The 15,592-nt window shown below is 41.2% G+C and overlaps 1 protein-coding gene across 5 annotated transcripts in view; it reads left to right on the top strand.

The window, feature by feature from the left end:
* Window positions 1-15,592, top strand: part of TRPM6 (transient receptor potential cation channel subfamily M member 6) — a 332,641-nt gene that overhangs the window by 239,554 nt on the left and 77,495 nt on the right. For all 5 annotated transcript variants that reach the window (XR_013272142.1, XM_077474929.1, XM_077474927.1 and 2 more), the window contains exons 33-35: window positions 6,714-6,779; window positions 7,441-7,727; window positions 13,837-13,919. Coding sequence is in view for 4 of the 5 variants with exons in the window: in XM_077474929.1 (XP_077331055.1) it covers window positions 6,714-6,779; window positions 7,441-7,727; window positions 13,837-13,919 (436 nt within the window). In the remaining variant the exon portion in view is untranslated. The remainder of the gene's footprint in view (window positions 1-6,713; window positions 6,780-7,440; window positions 7,728-13,836; window positions 13,920-15,592) is intronic.

The raw sequence follows: 15,592 nt of genomic DNA on the forward strand, positions 1-15,592 counted from the left end.
GCAACTTCTCAGATAAGGAAAACTGATTGTTTATTTATTCTGCCGGAAGGCCCTAGAAAGGGCCAGGCAGCGTCAAAGTCCACTCTCTCAAGGTGGATCAGACAAGTTATTTCTCAGGCCTATGGCTTAAAGGGGAAGATTCCTCCTTTTCAGGTGAAAGCGCACTCTACTAGGGCTGTCAGTGCTTCTTGGGCAGTGCATCACCAGGCCTCCCTGGCTCAGATCTGTAAGACTGCGACTTGGTCATCAGTCCACCCATTCACCAGATTCTATCAGGTGGATGTCAGAGGGCAAGAGGATATCGCCTTCGGGCGCAGTGTACTGCAGGCTGCAGTTTAGGTCCTCAGGTCCCTGGCGGTCTATGTTTATGATCTGTGTCTCCCTCCCCTCAATCTGAGCATTGCTATGGGACATCCCACTATGTAATGAAGCTCCTGTGTCCCGTGATGTATGATCAAGAAAATGGGATTTTTATATACAGCTTACCTGTAAAATCCTTTTCTTGAGAGTACATCACGGGACACAGGGCTCCCGCCCCTCTTGGGTTTTACGTGGTTTCTTATTGCTTTGCTACAAAACTGAGGTGCCTCCCAAATGGGAGGGGTTATATAGGGGAGGAATTCTCCTTAATTAGGGTCAACCAGTGTCCAATCACCAGAGGTGCCTATATAACCCACTATGTAATGAAGCTCCTGTGTCCCGTGATGTACTCTCAAGAAAAGGATTTTACAGGTAAGCTGTATATAAAAATCCCATTTTTTTACACTTCTTCAGTTGTTTTATTTTTAATTTTTTTCTTCTGGAGGAGGGGAGAAGTGTATTTCTCTGCTAAGTACACCCTCCTGCCTGCATGCTTGAACTAATGGCAGATGGATTCCAGGAAGTAAATGCTACATGAGCCATCTGTTCTTACTCAAGATGGCTGTGACTGGAAATGCTAGGGGGGGGGGGGGGGGGTTCAAAGTGATTCTCAACAACATAAAGCATAGAGACATAGATGGAAATATGGGTATGCTTGCTATAAATCAGTGGTGGCAGGTGACGTTTTAGGATGGGGGGGGCACCAGACCCCGCCCTTCCCGTTTGACCCCTCACACTTCCTATAAGCCCTGCCCCTTGTAGAATTCACCCACTCCATCCCCTGTATTCCACTTGCTTCCACCCATAGTGTTAGGAGTTTACAGCTCAGCAACACATGACAGACTATACCACCCCAGCATCACAGGACAGAGTATACCGCCCCAGCATCACAGGATAGAGTATACAGCCCCAGCATCACAGGACAGAGTATATAGCTCAGCCTCACCGATCAGAGTATATAGCTCAGGATATACAGCTCAGCATCACAGGACGGAGTATATAGCTCAGCCTCACAGATCAGGATATACGCTCAGGGTATACAGCTCAGCCTCACCGATCAGGGTATACCACTCAGGGTATACAGATCAGGTTATACAGCTCAGAGTATACAGCGTAGCTTCACAGATACTGCTCAAGTATCAGGGCTAGGCTCAGCCCCTCCTTCTCAGAGCAGGCCACTCAGCTGTCAGTTAATTGTCAGCTCTAATCTTTCCACAGTGACTCACCTGGTGATGATATCCTTGTTGTCAGTCCTGCTGGCTACTTAAGTTGCTCGGTTAAGATCCTCTCTGCCTTCACCCTGGTCAACATATCAAGATACTCTCTCCTTTGTTCCTGTCAGCCACTTGCTTGGCTGATGTCCCTTCTGGTTCCTGATCCTGCTTGCTGTTCCACTACGCTGATTCTCTGGTTTCCTGATTTCCTGGCCTGTACACTGATCCCTTGCTCCCTGATGTCCTGGCTTTCCTGAACTCTGGCTATGTTTTTACCACGTTTGCTCTCTTTAGCTTTTACAATTATTATTATTACTGTGTGCACTTCTGTCTCAGTTTGATTCATGGTTCCTGAGAGTAGGCGAAGGTCATGAATTCAGACGATGCAGTCAATCCACTTGTTGATAATATTTTTTCCAGATTGGGTGAGCAGGATCACTGCATGGATCAGTTTGCCATAACGTTACAGATGCTCCTGAGTTGCATGGCTCATCTGAAATCTTCCCCTGTGTAGTAGGCCATTCCTGCTGCTGCTCCAGTCTCTGTGCAGGCAGAGACTGGAGCAGCTCGAGTATTACCTCTTTAAGAGGTATGCCTGGTTCTGCTCCACTTCCCTAGTGATTTGGGGGTGATCCAGTTCAGTTCAGAGAGTTTCTCAACCAGGTTGAGATATACTTTGAGATGCTGCCCCAGGCGTTTCCCACAGACAGAAGCAAAGTAGGTTTTGTGATATCTTTGCTTTCTGAGAGAGCCTTGACCTGGGCAAAACCTCTATGGGTAACACGAAAATCCATTGTCCTGAGTTACCCAGAATTTGTGGCTTCCTTCAAAAGGGTATTTGATGTTCCCACACGCTGCGCTTCTACTGCCAAGAGCCTCATGTCCATCAAAGACAGTATGAGAACTGTTGCCGATTACACCATTGAATTCTGTACTCTGGCAGCAGAGGTTGCTTGGAACAATGAGGCCCTCATAGCTGCCTTTTCTCATGGTCTCTCAGATACCATCAAAGATGAGATAGCAGCCCGAGATATACCTACTGAGCTGGAGAAGGTTATCACGTTTGCCATCCTCATTGACTCCAAACTCAGAGAAAGACTTTTAAGGAGCGCTTTCGGAGACCTCCTGTACATTTGTCTCCGAGCTTTGCAGTCCCATCCTTGCCTCCCTCACCTTCCATGCCTCCTGGTACTGAGTCGGTCAGTGAAGTGGAACCCATGCAGTTGGGCTTCACATGTCTCTCTGTGGATGAGAGAACTCTTAGGATGAGGGAAAGATTGTGTCTTTATTGTGGCCAGGCAGGTCACTTTTTGAAGTTTTGCCCTACTCGTCCAGGGTACGCCCAAACCTTGAGGTCCTCTAGGGGACAGAACTTAGGTGGCGTTGTTTCGTCCCCAGCTATCCAGAAGGATAAGCCCCTAGTTCCGGTTACCCCTTCTTGGTCTTAGTCATTCATCAAGATAAAGGCTCTAATTGACTCTGATGCTGCAGGCCTGTTTATTGATGCTGCTTTTGTATCTAAGCACTCGATTCCACTGCAGCTTCGTGCCACTCCACTTGCTATTGAGACTCCTGATGGGAGACCTATACAGCCTGCCTTATGAGACTGTTCCGTTTCCATGGCTGTAGGGGCTCTTCACAATTAATTCAATTCCATGTCATTTCCTCACCTAAGTTTCGGGTGGTTATTGGTTATCCTTGGTTATAGAGGCACAACCCCTCTTTTGATTGGCTTCGTGCTGAGTTACTTTCCTGGTCGTCACAATGCAGCAAGACATGTTTTCAGAATGTGGCTAAGGTCCTGTTCACCTATTCACCTTCCTCCCTGCCAGAGGAGTACCGCGAGTTTAGCGATGTCTTTGACAAAGGTCAAGCCGGCAGTTTGCCTCCATACCAGTCGTATGATTGCGCAATTGACCTTTAACCTGGTGCCATACCCCCTCATGGCCAGGTTTACCATTTATCCTTGAGGTTGATGCTTCTGAGACTGGAGTTGGTGTCTTCTGTCTCAACGTCTTACCTCTGGGAGTGCTATGCATCCTTGTGGCTACTTTTCCAAGAAATTGTCACCTGCAAAATGCAATTACGAGATTGGGGATGGAAAGTTGTTAGCGATCATTTTAGCCCTTAAAGAATGGAGGCATTTCCTCTAAGGTACCACTGTTCCCGTTCTCATTCTGACTGACCATAAGAATCTCCCATTCTTGTCTGAGGCTAAATGCCTCTCTCTCAGAAGGGAGCAATGGGCTCTCTTCTTGTCAATTTTTAATTACATAATCTCATTCTTACCCGGTACTAAGAATGTAAGAGCTGATACTTTTTGCAACAGTTTTCTTCCACTTCCAAGATGGAATCAGTTGCTGTTCCTGTGATTCCTCCTGATCATATTCTGGCTACGGTTCACATCAGTCTAATTTCTCCTTTGGGTGACAAAATTCTTGCCACTCAGATCCATGTTCCTCCTGAGAAACCTTGTGACCGCTGCTTTGTCCCTGAGAGTCTCCATACTGCCATGCTCCAGGCTTACCATTTTCCACCCAGGGAAGAATCAACTTTTTTGGGCCATTTTCCAACAATTCTGATGGCCTAGTCTACATGCTGATGAAGCCGCCTTCGTAGCTGCTTGTTCCATGCTTGTTCCATGTGTGCCCAGACTAAGCCACCACGGCATTTCATTGTGCACTTATCCAACTCTCAGGGCAACACAGTTATTCTTACGGTGGTTGACCGGTGCTTGAAAATGTCTCATTGTATTCCCATTAAGAAGTTGCCCACATCTAAGGAACTGGTTTCCATTTTTGTGCTGGAGATCTTTCACTTACATGGTCTACCCAAGGTGATTGCCTTGGATGGGGTGGTCAGTTTATGCCCCGGTTCTGGCGAGCCTTTTGTGCACAGTTGGGAATTCAGCTTTCTTTCTCCTCTGTGTATCACCCACAGTCCTTGGAGCAGTTTCTACGTTGCTATATTTCTGACCATCATAACAACTGGCCAGACCTCTTACCTTGGGCGGAATTAGCTCACAATTATGCCATGAATTCTGCTTCCCGATTGTCCCTATGGCGAACTATAGTTTCCAACCATCCATGTTTCCTGACTCATTTGCTCCACAGAGCATTCCTGCATTAGAAGAGCATCTCCGTGGACTTTGTTCCATTTGGGTACAAGTCTTGGAGTCCTTGCGACATGCCAATGATAGGTACAGACTCCATGCTGACCAAAGATGCCTGCCTGCGCCTTCCTACCAGGTTGGGGACAGGATCTGGCTGTCATCTCACAACCTCTGACTCTGTGTTCCCTCACTGAAATTGACACCTCAGTTTATTGGGCCTTTCTGTATTCTCCACAGGATTAACCCAGTGGCTTACGCTTTAGACCTACCTTCAAAGATGCATATCTCAAATGTATTTCATACCTCCCTACTAAAACCTTTGGTCTGCAACCGCTTCACCATCTCGGTGCCACATCCTCACCCAGTACAGGTTGAGAAGTATGAAGTACCGTCCATTGTTGACTCCTGTAGGTTTCATGGGCGCATACAGTACCTGGTTCATTGGAAAGGGTACAGTCCCAAAGAACGCTCTTGGGTCTCATCCTCGGATGTACATGCCCCTGTCCTTCTCCGTGCTTTACATAGACGTTTTCCCCTCAAACCTGGTGGTCCTCTGAGGGGGGAGGGGTCTTAAGGAGGAGGTACTGTCAGGACTGGGCTCTGCCCTTCCTTCTCAGAGCAGGCCACTCAGCTGTCAGTTAATTGCCAGCTTTAATCTTTCCACAGTGACTCACCTGGTGATGATATACTTCCCATCAGTCCTGCTGGCTACTTAAGCTGCTCAGTTCAGATCCTCTCTGCTTTTGCCTTGGTCAACATATCAAGAGACTCTCTCCTGTGTTCTTGTTGAGACTTGCTTGGCTGATGTCCCTTCTGGTTCCTGATCCTGCTCGCTGTTCCACTACGCTGATTCTCTAGTTTCCTGATTTCCTGGCCTGTTCTGAAATACGCTGATCCCTGGCTCCCTGACATCCTGGCTTGTCTGACTATCCATTACAGTTACCGATCTGTGGCTTTGTCAGACCATATTCAAATGCGTTTTTCTGGATATTTTTGTTGTTATTCTGTCTCTCACTGTTAAAATATACCTACCATTTAAATTATAGACTGATAATTTCTTTGTTCATGGGTAAACGTACAAAACCAGCAGGAGAGAAAATACTTTTTCTCCTTGCTGTACATTATGTTTTGAGTTTGTGGAGCTCAGATACAATGTAGTTCAGTTTTAATTAAAGTGATATTAAAGTCTTTTTTGTTTAAAAATAACAAATATGGTGTACTTACCTGCTCTGTGCAGTGGTTTTGCACAGAGCAGCCCAGATTCTCCTCTTCTCCTCCACTGCTTTTTCATAGCAGCTTGCTATGGGGGAACCCGAGCCGAGCCCCTGCTCTGCCTGTCCATTCAGACATGGATATATAGATATTTGCCAGCATACCAAGGATCATCAATTTTGTCCAAATTTTTTTTTTTTTTTTATTCAAAGAATGATCACATCACAAAACAGTGTAGTGCAACGTTTCTGAGTCACGCAGGACCCCTTCGTCAGACATGTGACGAGTGTCCATTCAGACACAGAGCTGCGGTTTGGCCTCACCCCCTCTCTCTCCTCATTGGATCACTGATTATTGATTGACAGCAGTGGGAGCCAGTAGCACCCACTGCTGTCTCAACCAATGAGGAGGGAGAGTCCCAGGCAGCCAAGGCTCTTGTGCAACATCGCTGGATCGAGGTTGGGCCCAGGTAAGTATTAGGGGGGCTTAGGGGGGTTGCTGTGTACAGAAGGTATTTTATCCTAATGCATTAAGTTAAAAAAAAACTTCTACCTTCAGAACCTCTTTAGGGTGGGAGCTTTGTTTGTTCACATGGAGCATAAAAGTACAATATGCGGAATGTAAATAGCCCTTTCAAATTCACATTTACTCATATGTTGGGAAGTAAACTAAAATGATCCAACTGTATAAAGTAGAATTTGTACTAGTATGAAAGAGTAAAATCAAATGTTAATTAGGACACTCACATACTGTTTTTTTTTTCTTTAATAAAGCTTGAAAATGCACATTCAGCTATGTGTTTGTTTATCTTTCAGCGGTAGAAAGAAACAACCTAATGAGACTTGCACAGACCATACCTTTTACCCCAGTACATCTATTTGGTAAGCTACTTTTATAACACATTGTTTTATTCAGAAATGTATTATATTGACTAGTTCAGCAGTACAATGTTTATTATTAGAATCTGTTTGCCTTGATCTTTAATCCTTTGTTGTATCTCCTTATATGTTTGCAGGGTTAAAATTTTAATTGGAAATCTGCGTAGTTCCACTGGTGTGTTAATGGCAACCTCTTGAAACCTCATTGCTATTGTTTAGCTAATCCATAAGCCTGCTTTTCTTTTTGCTTTGATAGCATGTACATTTACAGCTGTAATCAATGTTGTACTGACCAAACATTCAGCTTATCCATTTTGTTTGCACTTATATAAGTTAATAGAATATAATATTCTTTTGGTACCAGACAAAGGCAAACAAGCCTTCAGTCGCTGTCCTTCACACCGCAATCATTTTAGCTGACACTAGGAACAAGAGACCTGTCAGAGACCTTTCAGCCTTGTGTCTTGTGGCCTGAGCACTGTGATGTCTGTGGCTTTTTCTACATTTCTACATATACGGGAGCAAAATAGATATCTACAGAACTGAAAAAAAAAATAGTTATAAAAATCATGTGGTATAGGTGTTTTCTGCAAAAATATAGAAGTATTTGTTTTCCTGTTTTATATGTAAGCTAGTACAGCTAATAATCAGTTGTTCTTTACAGCTGGAGAAGAAGTCACCGTTTATCAGTTGGAAGAAAGTTCACCATCCAGTCTGGATAAGAGTATGTCTTCATGGTCGCAAAGAGGGATGGCAGCAATGCTCCAAGTTCTTTCTCCTGAGGAAATGGATGGGGGGCTGCGTAGGGCTTTGAAAGTGGTCTGTACATGGTCAGAGCATGATGTTCTGGATCCTGGGGAGATATTCATAGTGAAATCCTTTCTTCCCGAGGTGGTAAAGACATGGAAGAAGGTGTTCCATGATGACACTGTATTGCAGCTGTGTCTCAGGGTAAGATTATGTTTAGAATACAGATTGTATATTTTGGTGCTTTTAATTATGAGGTTATCTTGGCCAATTTGTTTAACCACTTTAGCCCCAGGACGTTTTACCTACTTCCTGGCCAGGCCATTTTTTGCGATACGGCACTGCATCGCTTTAAATGACGGTTGTGCGGTCGTGCGGCGCTGTACCCAAATAAAATTGATGTATTTTTTCCCCACAAATAGAGCTTTCATTAGGTGGCATTTGATCACCTCTGCGTTTTTTATTTTTTGCGTTGTAAACAAAAAAAGACCGACAATTTTAATTTGCATTGCTACTAAATTAGAAACAGTGTTATCTCTCATGTAAACTGTGCCTGCTTTTACTACAGTGAGATGAGACAATGTTGCAGTGGTCATGCCTATCAGCCCTGTCCCTGCTCATACATACATATCTATTCAATCAGCTGCTGAACCTACATAGCCCTTCCCACTGCTTTTAGGATTGGTAGAACAGATTGTGCTGTTGAAAGCCTCCTACTATGAGCTACAGTGGCTGGGAGGGGGAAAGTGTAAAGCTGGCCGACCACACATGCTTCAGGATTTTTGTTTTTTGCATCACATAGTAACTGGATTTTGAGACCTTTTTAGACTACCACAAATAAACCTTTAGATGTACTTTAAATCCCCCAACATCTTCTTTTTAATTCTTTGATTATTTAATTGGAAATCTAGAAAAATTATTATTATTATTATTAGTATACATGATTTATATAGCACTGACAGTTTATGCAGCTCTTTACAACTTAAGACCAGACAGTAGAATTACAATACAGTAGGAATCAGAGGGCCCTACTCGTTAGAGCTTACAATCTAAGATGGAGGGTCAAGACATACAATGGGTAATGTGTTAAGTGATCCACTGGGGTGACTCCATGATCCAATGGGGTGAAAAAAAAACAGCGCTAGCTACAGTAATCAAATCTATCCAAATGAATTAATCATATAGTGAACAAGCACATATGAATGAAATAATATAATATAAAAATATTTTATTGGATAAATGTGCAAAAATTATTCTAGGATTGAGTGCATTTCATATAAAACTAACAAGCAATGCAAAAAAGCCCAAGAAAAAAAAAATATCTCTGTGAACAAAAGTTGTGACATCCAATGTGAAAAAGTTCTTGCAGGTGTATAGGACCATCCTAGTATTAATGGACAGTGGATTAATATCCTAGTATTAATGGAAGTATTAATGTAGCAGTTGATGTACATCATAGACAGCATGCAAAACATTTTCTTTAATGGGACACCAGTGCAGGATATGGTATAAATTCCTACTGTTGTTGTTGACCCTATTTGCCATATAGCAAGAGGAGTCAAATCAGGCTTAGTGGTCTCCGTGACCGGAGAAGGGCGAGAAACCAACAGATCCTCACATCCCCTTCTCAGGATGATGCATGGTTCCCGACACTGAGGTCTCTTAGTAAGCAGGATAAGGAAGAAAAGAAAAAAACAGAGAGCCTCATAGTTTTAAACATTTCAAACTGTTGATTAAATCAAATTGCGAGGTTACAGCTACTAAAAACTTTTAAAGTTCTCTCCATGACCCGCAAGGATGGTGAGAACAGCAGGACCCATAAGCCAGGGTTGGCGTGCATTCCACCTGGGGATCAGCGTAGCGTACCTTCCTTGCGGGTCAATGAAAGGTCTTTAAAAGTTTTTAGTAGCTGTAACCTCACAGTTATATTTAATAAACAGTTTGGAATGTTTACGTTATGAGGATCTCCAGTTTTTATTTTATTTTTTATCCTGCTTACTAAGATACTAAGAGACCTCAGTGTCAGAACCACGCATAATTGTGAGGAGGGGACATGAGGATGGGTTGGTTTCTCCCATCTCCAGTCAAGAAGACCACTATGCCTGATTTGATTCCTCTTACCATGCGGCAACTAGGGTCAACAACGTCCGTTGAGTATGAATTTCTACCATATCCTGCACTGGTGTTGCATTGAATTTTTTTTTTCACTTATACTGTCTATAATATACATCAGCCACTATGGTCCAGTAATACTGGGATGATCCTATGCACCTGAAAGAACTTTTTAACATTGGATGTCACAACTTTTGTTCACGGAGATATATTTTATTGCTTGGACTTTTTTGCATTGCTTGTTAGTTTTATATGAAATGCACTCAATCCTAGATACATTTTTACACATTTATCCATAATATATTATTTTTTATATTATATTATTTCACTATATAATTAATTCATTTGGATAGATTTGATTAGCTAGCGCTGTTTTTTTTTCCACATGGAGTCACCCCAGTGGATCATATAACACTGGGGATGAACCGAACACCCCCCCCCCCCCCCCCCGATTCGGTAAGCAGGTAAGCACCAGAACATGCGAACAGGCAAAAAATTCATACAAACAAGCGTTAAAGTCTATGTGACACGAAAACAGGAAAAATCAAAAGATAATGTTAAAGATTTATGTGCAAGTTATTGCCGTAAAAAGTGTTTGGGGACCTGGGTCCTGCCCCAAGGGACACATACCAATGTAAAAGAAATGTTTTTAAAACACCAGTTTTTTCAGGAGCAGTGATTTTAATAATGCTTAAAGTGAAATAATAAAAATTAAACATTCCTTTAACCACTTGCCAACTGCCGCACACACATATACATTGGCAGAATGGCATAGGCAGGCAAATGGGCCTGTCTATGACCTGTACGTCTCTTTAAATTTGTTGGATACACGCACGCCGTACAAACCCTGCAACAACTCTACCTCCATGGGAGGCCCCCGCTGACTGATGCTTCTTCCAATGACAGCTGTTATATAGCTGAGAGCGGGGCCACCCGTTGAGGTAAATGGGTGACCCCGCCCCCTCTGACACCACGTGACGTCAGACGCCCTTAGCTATATAACAGCTGTCATCAGAAAGAAGCATCAATCAATGGGAGCCTCCCATGGAGGCAGAGTTGTTGCATTTTTTTCTCGGTCCGTCTGGCGCTGTCAACGAAGATGGATCTACATCACGGGACTTTTTTTTTTTAATAAAGAACTTGTCCCAAAGTGTCTCCTGTCATTTTTACTATTTTTGACACTTTTTTTGGTGAATTGGTAGAGGTACCATGTAGGGGGGGCAGGATCTGGAGGTCACCTTGTTAAAGGGAGCTTCCAGATTCCGATAAGTCCCTCACCCGCAGGCCCCCACAACCACTGGGCAAGGGTTGTGGGGACGAGGCCCTTGTCCCCATCAACATGGGGGCAAGATGTTTTGGGGGGACCCCAAAACATCCTCCCCATTTTGAGGGCATGTGGCCTGGTAATGGACTGTGGAGGGGAACCCATGCTGTTTTTTCAATGAATTCTTTCTATATTGCTGGGATCCAACAATACATTACAGCTGTGATCAGTTTTGAATGACATTTTTTCCTTTAGAAATGTCATTTTGCTGTGGTATTGTTCTAAACACGGGAAAAATTTGCTACTTTACAGGCATACTAAGGGGCCCCCAGGCACGATATTTAAAGGAATATTTAATTGTTATTGTTTTACTTTAAGCATTATTAAAATCACTACTCCTGAAAAAAAACTGCAGTTTTTAAAACTTTTTTGCATTGATACATGTCCCCATGCTGTTTTATTCAATGATTTTTTATCTATATTGCCTGTAGTACATTACAGCCGCGATCAGTTCTAAATTACTTTTTTTCCTTTAGAAATGTCATGTACTGTTATAAACACTGGAAAATTGTGCTATTTTACAGGCATACTAAGGACAACCCCCCAGGCATGATATTTAAGGGAATATTACATTTTTATTGTTTCACTTTAAGCATTATTAAAATCACGGCTTTTTTAAAAACTTTTTTTGCATAGATACATGTCCCCTGGATGCAGGACCCGGGTCCTCATACACTTTTTATGGAAATAATGTGCATATAAGCCTTTAAAATTAGCACTTTTGGTTTTTCATGATAGTGTCCCATATACTTTAACGGTGTTCCGTGGCTTTTTTCTAATTTGCCGCGAACACCACATAATGTTCGCTGTTTGGCAAACAGGTGAACACCCAATGTGCAAGTCAAACTTATGTTCGACTCGAACATCGGGCTCATCCCTACTTAACACTTTATTAATTAATTTGTTTGCAACAGCAGTTGCACCATATTACTTTAACATTTATCTTAGTTTGGCTCAAGTGTATATATACTTTGGTATATACAATCGATAACTGTATGGGGTGGGCAAAAATAAATGTACACTTGTTAGGTGGGGCAGGAGAGGCCTCTCTGAAGAGATGAGTTTTCAGGGACCATCTAAAAGTGGACAGAGTAGGAGATAGTTGCACAGATTGGGGTAGGGATTTCCAGAGTATGGGAGAGGCTCTGGAAAAGTTCTGGAGGCGAGCATAGAAGGAGGTGACAAGGAAGCTAGAGAGCAGGAGGTCTTGGGTGGAATGAAGAGAACAATTTAGTTGGTATATTGAGACTAGGTTAGTGATGTAGCTGGGGGCAGAGTTGTGGATGGCTTTGTAAGTCACTGTTTCAAAAACACAATCTTTTTACGAGATTTCATCTATCTCCCAAGACTGCTGGAATCTGTTTCTCATATTTCTCTTCATGTATCTTCTATATTACATGATAGAAAATGAAGGACAGATGATGCAAGACAACCTTACCTATAGGTTTTCTAAATCCTGCTACAGAGAGTCATAACCAAGAGCTCTGATACAGAAATGCCAGTAATGGTGATCTAAGAGATTTAAGACTTTAGTGAGCATCAATGTGGTGCAGAATTATCATTTTTTTAGGAGGGCTTTAACAAATGGTGGACTTCCATCCCTGTAATGGCAATGTCTGTAGTTCAGTTTTCTGTTGTTACAGTACATAGGGCCAGACTTGAGTATATACTGTATCTAATTATGTTCATGTTTTCTGTGGAGCAATAAATGGAATAACAAAGCAGTAGAATTCCAAGTGTCCCTCGTTGTTTCCATATGACGGGGAACTGGACTTCTGTTTCACTGGCTGAAGTATCTGTAGTGTTGGGTGTGGGAAAAATACATTTTATATTTTTAACCACAAGTAATTTTTGAGTTCCGCTAAACTAAAGTAATACCTTCATAATTTTCTTGTGAGAGTTGAGCATTTCACAGATTACTGAATGGAAAACTCAGCTTTGTAAACTCAAAATATTATAAAAAGTTAGTGGTTGATTCAACTCCCTGGTGGCACTGGGTATGTAACCTTGATATTCCAGTTTTGGGTGATATGGGCCTTTAAGATGCCTTACTATTGGAATATAGCTCTAACATTATTCTTAGCAATAGATCCACAGACACCACAGTCTAAATTATTGCAGAGTCATTATACCAAACACTGATACTCAGTTTTAAGATACCCTCACTATCTTCTTTCTCTTTTGGAACACCATATTTAAAGTGTCAGTCTCTTGCAAGCGGGCAGTTAATTCTTCTGTTATGGAAAGTGCAGCAATATATTTTAGCTTTGTAATATCTACAGCAGTTGGGCAAGGAGATGTATCATCAAGGAGAGGTATCGTCACTGGATTTACAAAGTCATATAAGATCATGTGATTCAAATTGCTAGCAAACAAGTCAAACTAAAATTTCCTTATTGAGTGGAGCTTTACTTTATTCTTTTTTTTTTTTTTTTTTTTAAGATTTTCCTATATGTTGAATGAACATAATTTGAATTAATAATGATGTACTAACAGATCAAAATGTTTTTTGTTCAGAAAACATATGCTCCATCTCATTGCATTCCATATATTAATGTGTAATGTTTGTGTAATTAGTATAGGACACATATTTAATTGGGGGGGGTTATATTATGCTAATTTATGGTAATCCAACAATTGCAAAACATTTTTCATTTTTGTGTCAGGAATGGTTGGCCTTGGGTACGGAAAGACTAATAATTCCTAATACTTCTAATTCATATTAGAACTTATATTGGACTTCTTCTGGGTCAACTGTGGGTGAAGGATTGTGTATATGAGATCGTATGATTTTTTTTAATTGATTGAACTAGATGGACTTGTGTCTTTTTTCAACCTGACTAACTATGTAACTATGCATATATATATATCATAAAGGAAATTCAGCAACAAAGAGCAGCACAGAAGTTGATATACACCTTCAATCAAGTGAAGCCACAGAGTATTCCTTATAATCTAAGGTAAAGGAGTAATATTTCCAAGCTGTAGTAAAATGTGTGTGTGTGTGTGTATATATATATATATATATATATATATATATAAAATTGTGTGTGTGCTCAATTATCACTTCTATGCTGATGACACTCAGATATACATCTACACTAAACCAAATTCTATTTTGTCTGCTTCTCTCCTAACTGTATTTGTGAAATAAAATTTGGATGGCTCACCTTTTCCTACAATTAAACTGTGAGAAGACTGACGTCATGCTTATTGCCACCCCCATCAATTATGTAAGGCCAGTCCTAATAGCTTACCTATAGATTTTACTGTACTTCAGTCTAAATTGAAATCTAGAGGTGATATTTGATGCTAGTTTAACCTTTGATCCACATATACAAAATGTTGTCAGAACATCTTTTTTCCACTTGAGAAACATTGCTCGGCTGCATTCTATACACTGTAGCTGAAAAGCTGATCCATACATTTGTGTTCTCCTGACTTAACTACTGCAATGCTCTACTCGCTGGTGTACCTAAATCCACTATTAACTGACTTCAATATGTTAAAAATTCTGCAATCAGAATCATCCTGATTAGGTCTGGTACAAGTGATCATTTCCCTCCCTATGCTGGAGTCCTTGTACTGGCTACATGTCAGGTTTTACATAGACTTTAAGATCCTCTTGGTCACCTATAAGGCTCTTCATGGTCTCTCTAAAGTTTTATCAACTTATGCTGCGTACACACAGTTCCGCTGAAACGAACTTGCATACACATGATCACACCAAAGTCTGATTGTTTAGAATGCAGTGACGTACAATGTGTATGACGGGACTAGAAAAAGGAAATTTAATAGCCAGTAGCCAATAGCTGCCCTTGTGTCGTTTTTGGTCCGTCAGAATAGAATACAGACGAATGGTTTTCCTGATAGGAATTTATTCTGTCGGAATGATTTAAAGCATGTTCTATTTCTAGGTCCATCAGAATTTTCGAAAGAAAAAGTCTTAACTTGTGTTTTGAAAACTTATTCAAAACTCAACTATTTTCTTTAGACAAGCTTTCACTTAATTATCCCAAAGCTTCAGGCGGTCGAATCACTGGATCGTGGGACAGTGTCTGATTATTAAAAGTCAGCAGCTACACTTTTTGTAGCTGCTGACTTTTAAATAGGTGGAACATAAAATAAAGCTTAGTATATATATATATATATATATATATATATATATATATACATACAGTAAAACCTTGGATTGCGAGCATAATTTGTTTCAGAAACGTGCTTGTAATCCAAAGAAATGATGGAAACTCAGATGATTCGAGGAATACCTGGGTAATCTTCCTGTAATGTTGGATTCAAGTTGATCTGACTTAGGGCTCATGCACACTGCAGCTAAAAAAAAAAGAAAGCTGCTTTTACATGCATTTGAGCTTTTATTTCAGCTTGAAGAAGCTTGTGCTTTTTTGTGCTCTTGTGCACGTTTTTATTGAGCTTCTTTAAGCTCTTTTTTTTATTAGCAGGTTATTGAATCATGTGCTTGGACACTTGTATGCAGAGAATTCTTTAATTTTATGGAGGATGTCTTTACAGGAAACAGGACAATAAATGCTTAGATACAGATTACCACAGAGAATACACACTATAATACTGCAGTGCCACCTACTGGTACAGATAGGTATAATGCATATATAGC

The sequence above is a fragment of the Lithobates pipiens genome, unplaced genomic scaffold, assembly GCF_037356315.1.
Source record: "Lithobates pipiens isolate NorthernLeopardFrog02 unplaced genomic scaffold, aLitPip1_a1.2 Scaffold_13, whole genome shotgun sequence".
NCBI classification, from domain to species: domain Eukaryota; kingdom Metazoa; phylum Chordata; class Amphibia; order Anura; family Ranidae; genus Lithobates; species Lithobates pipiens.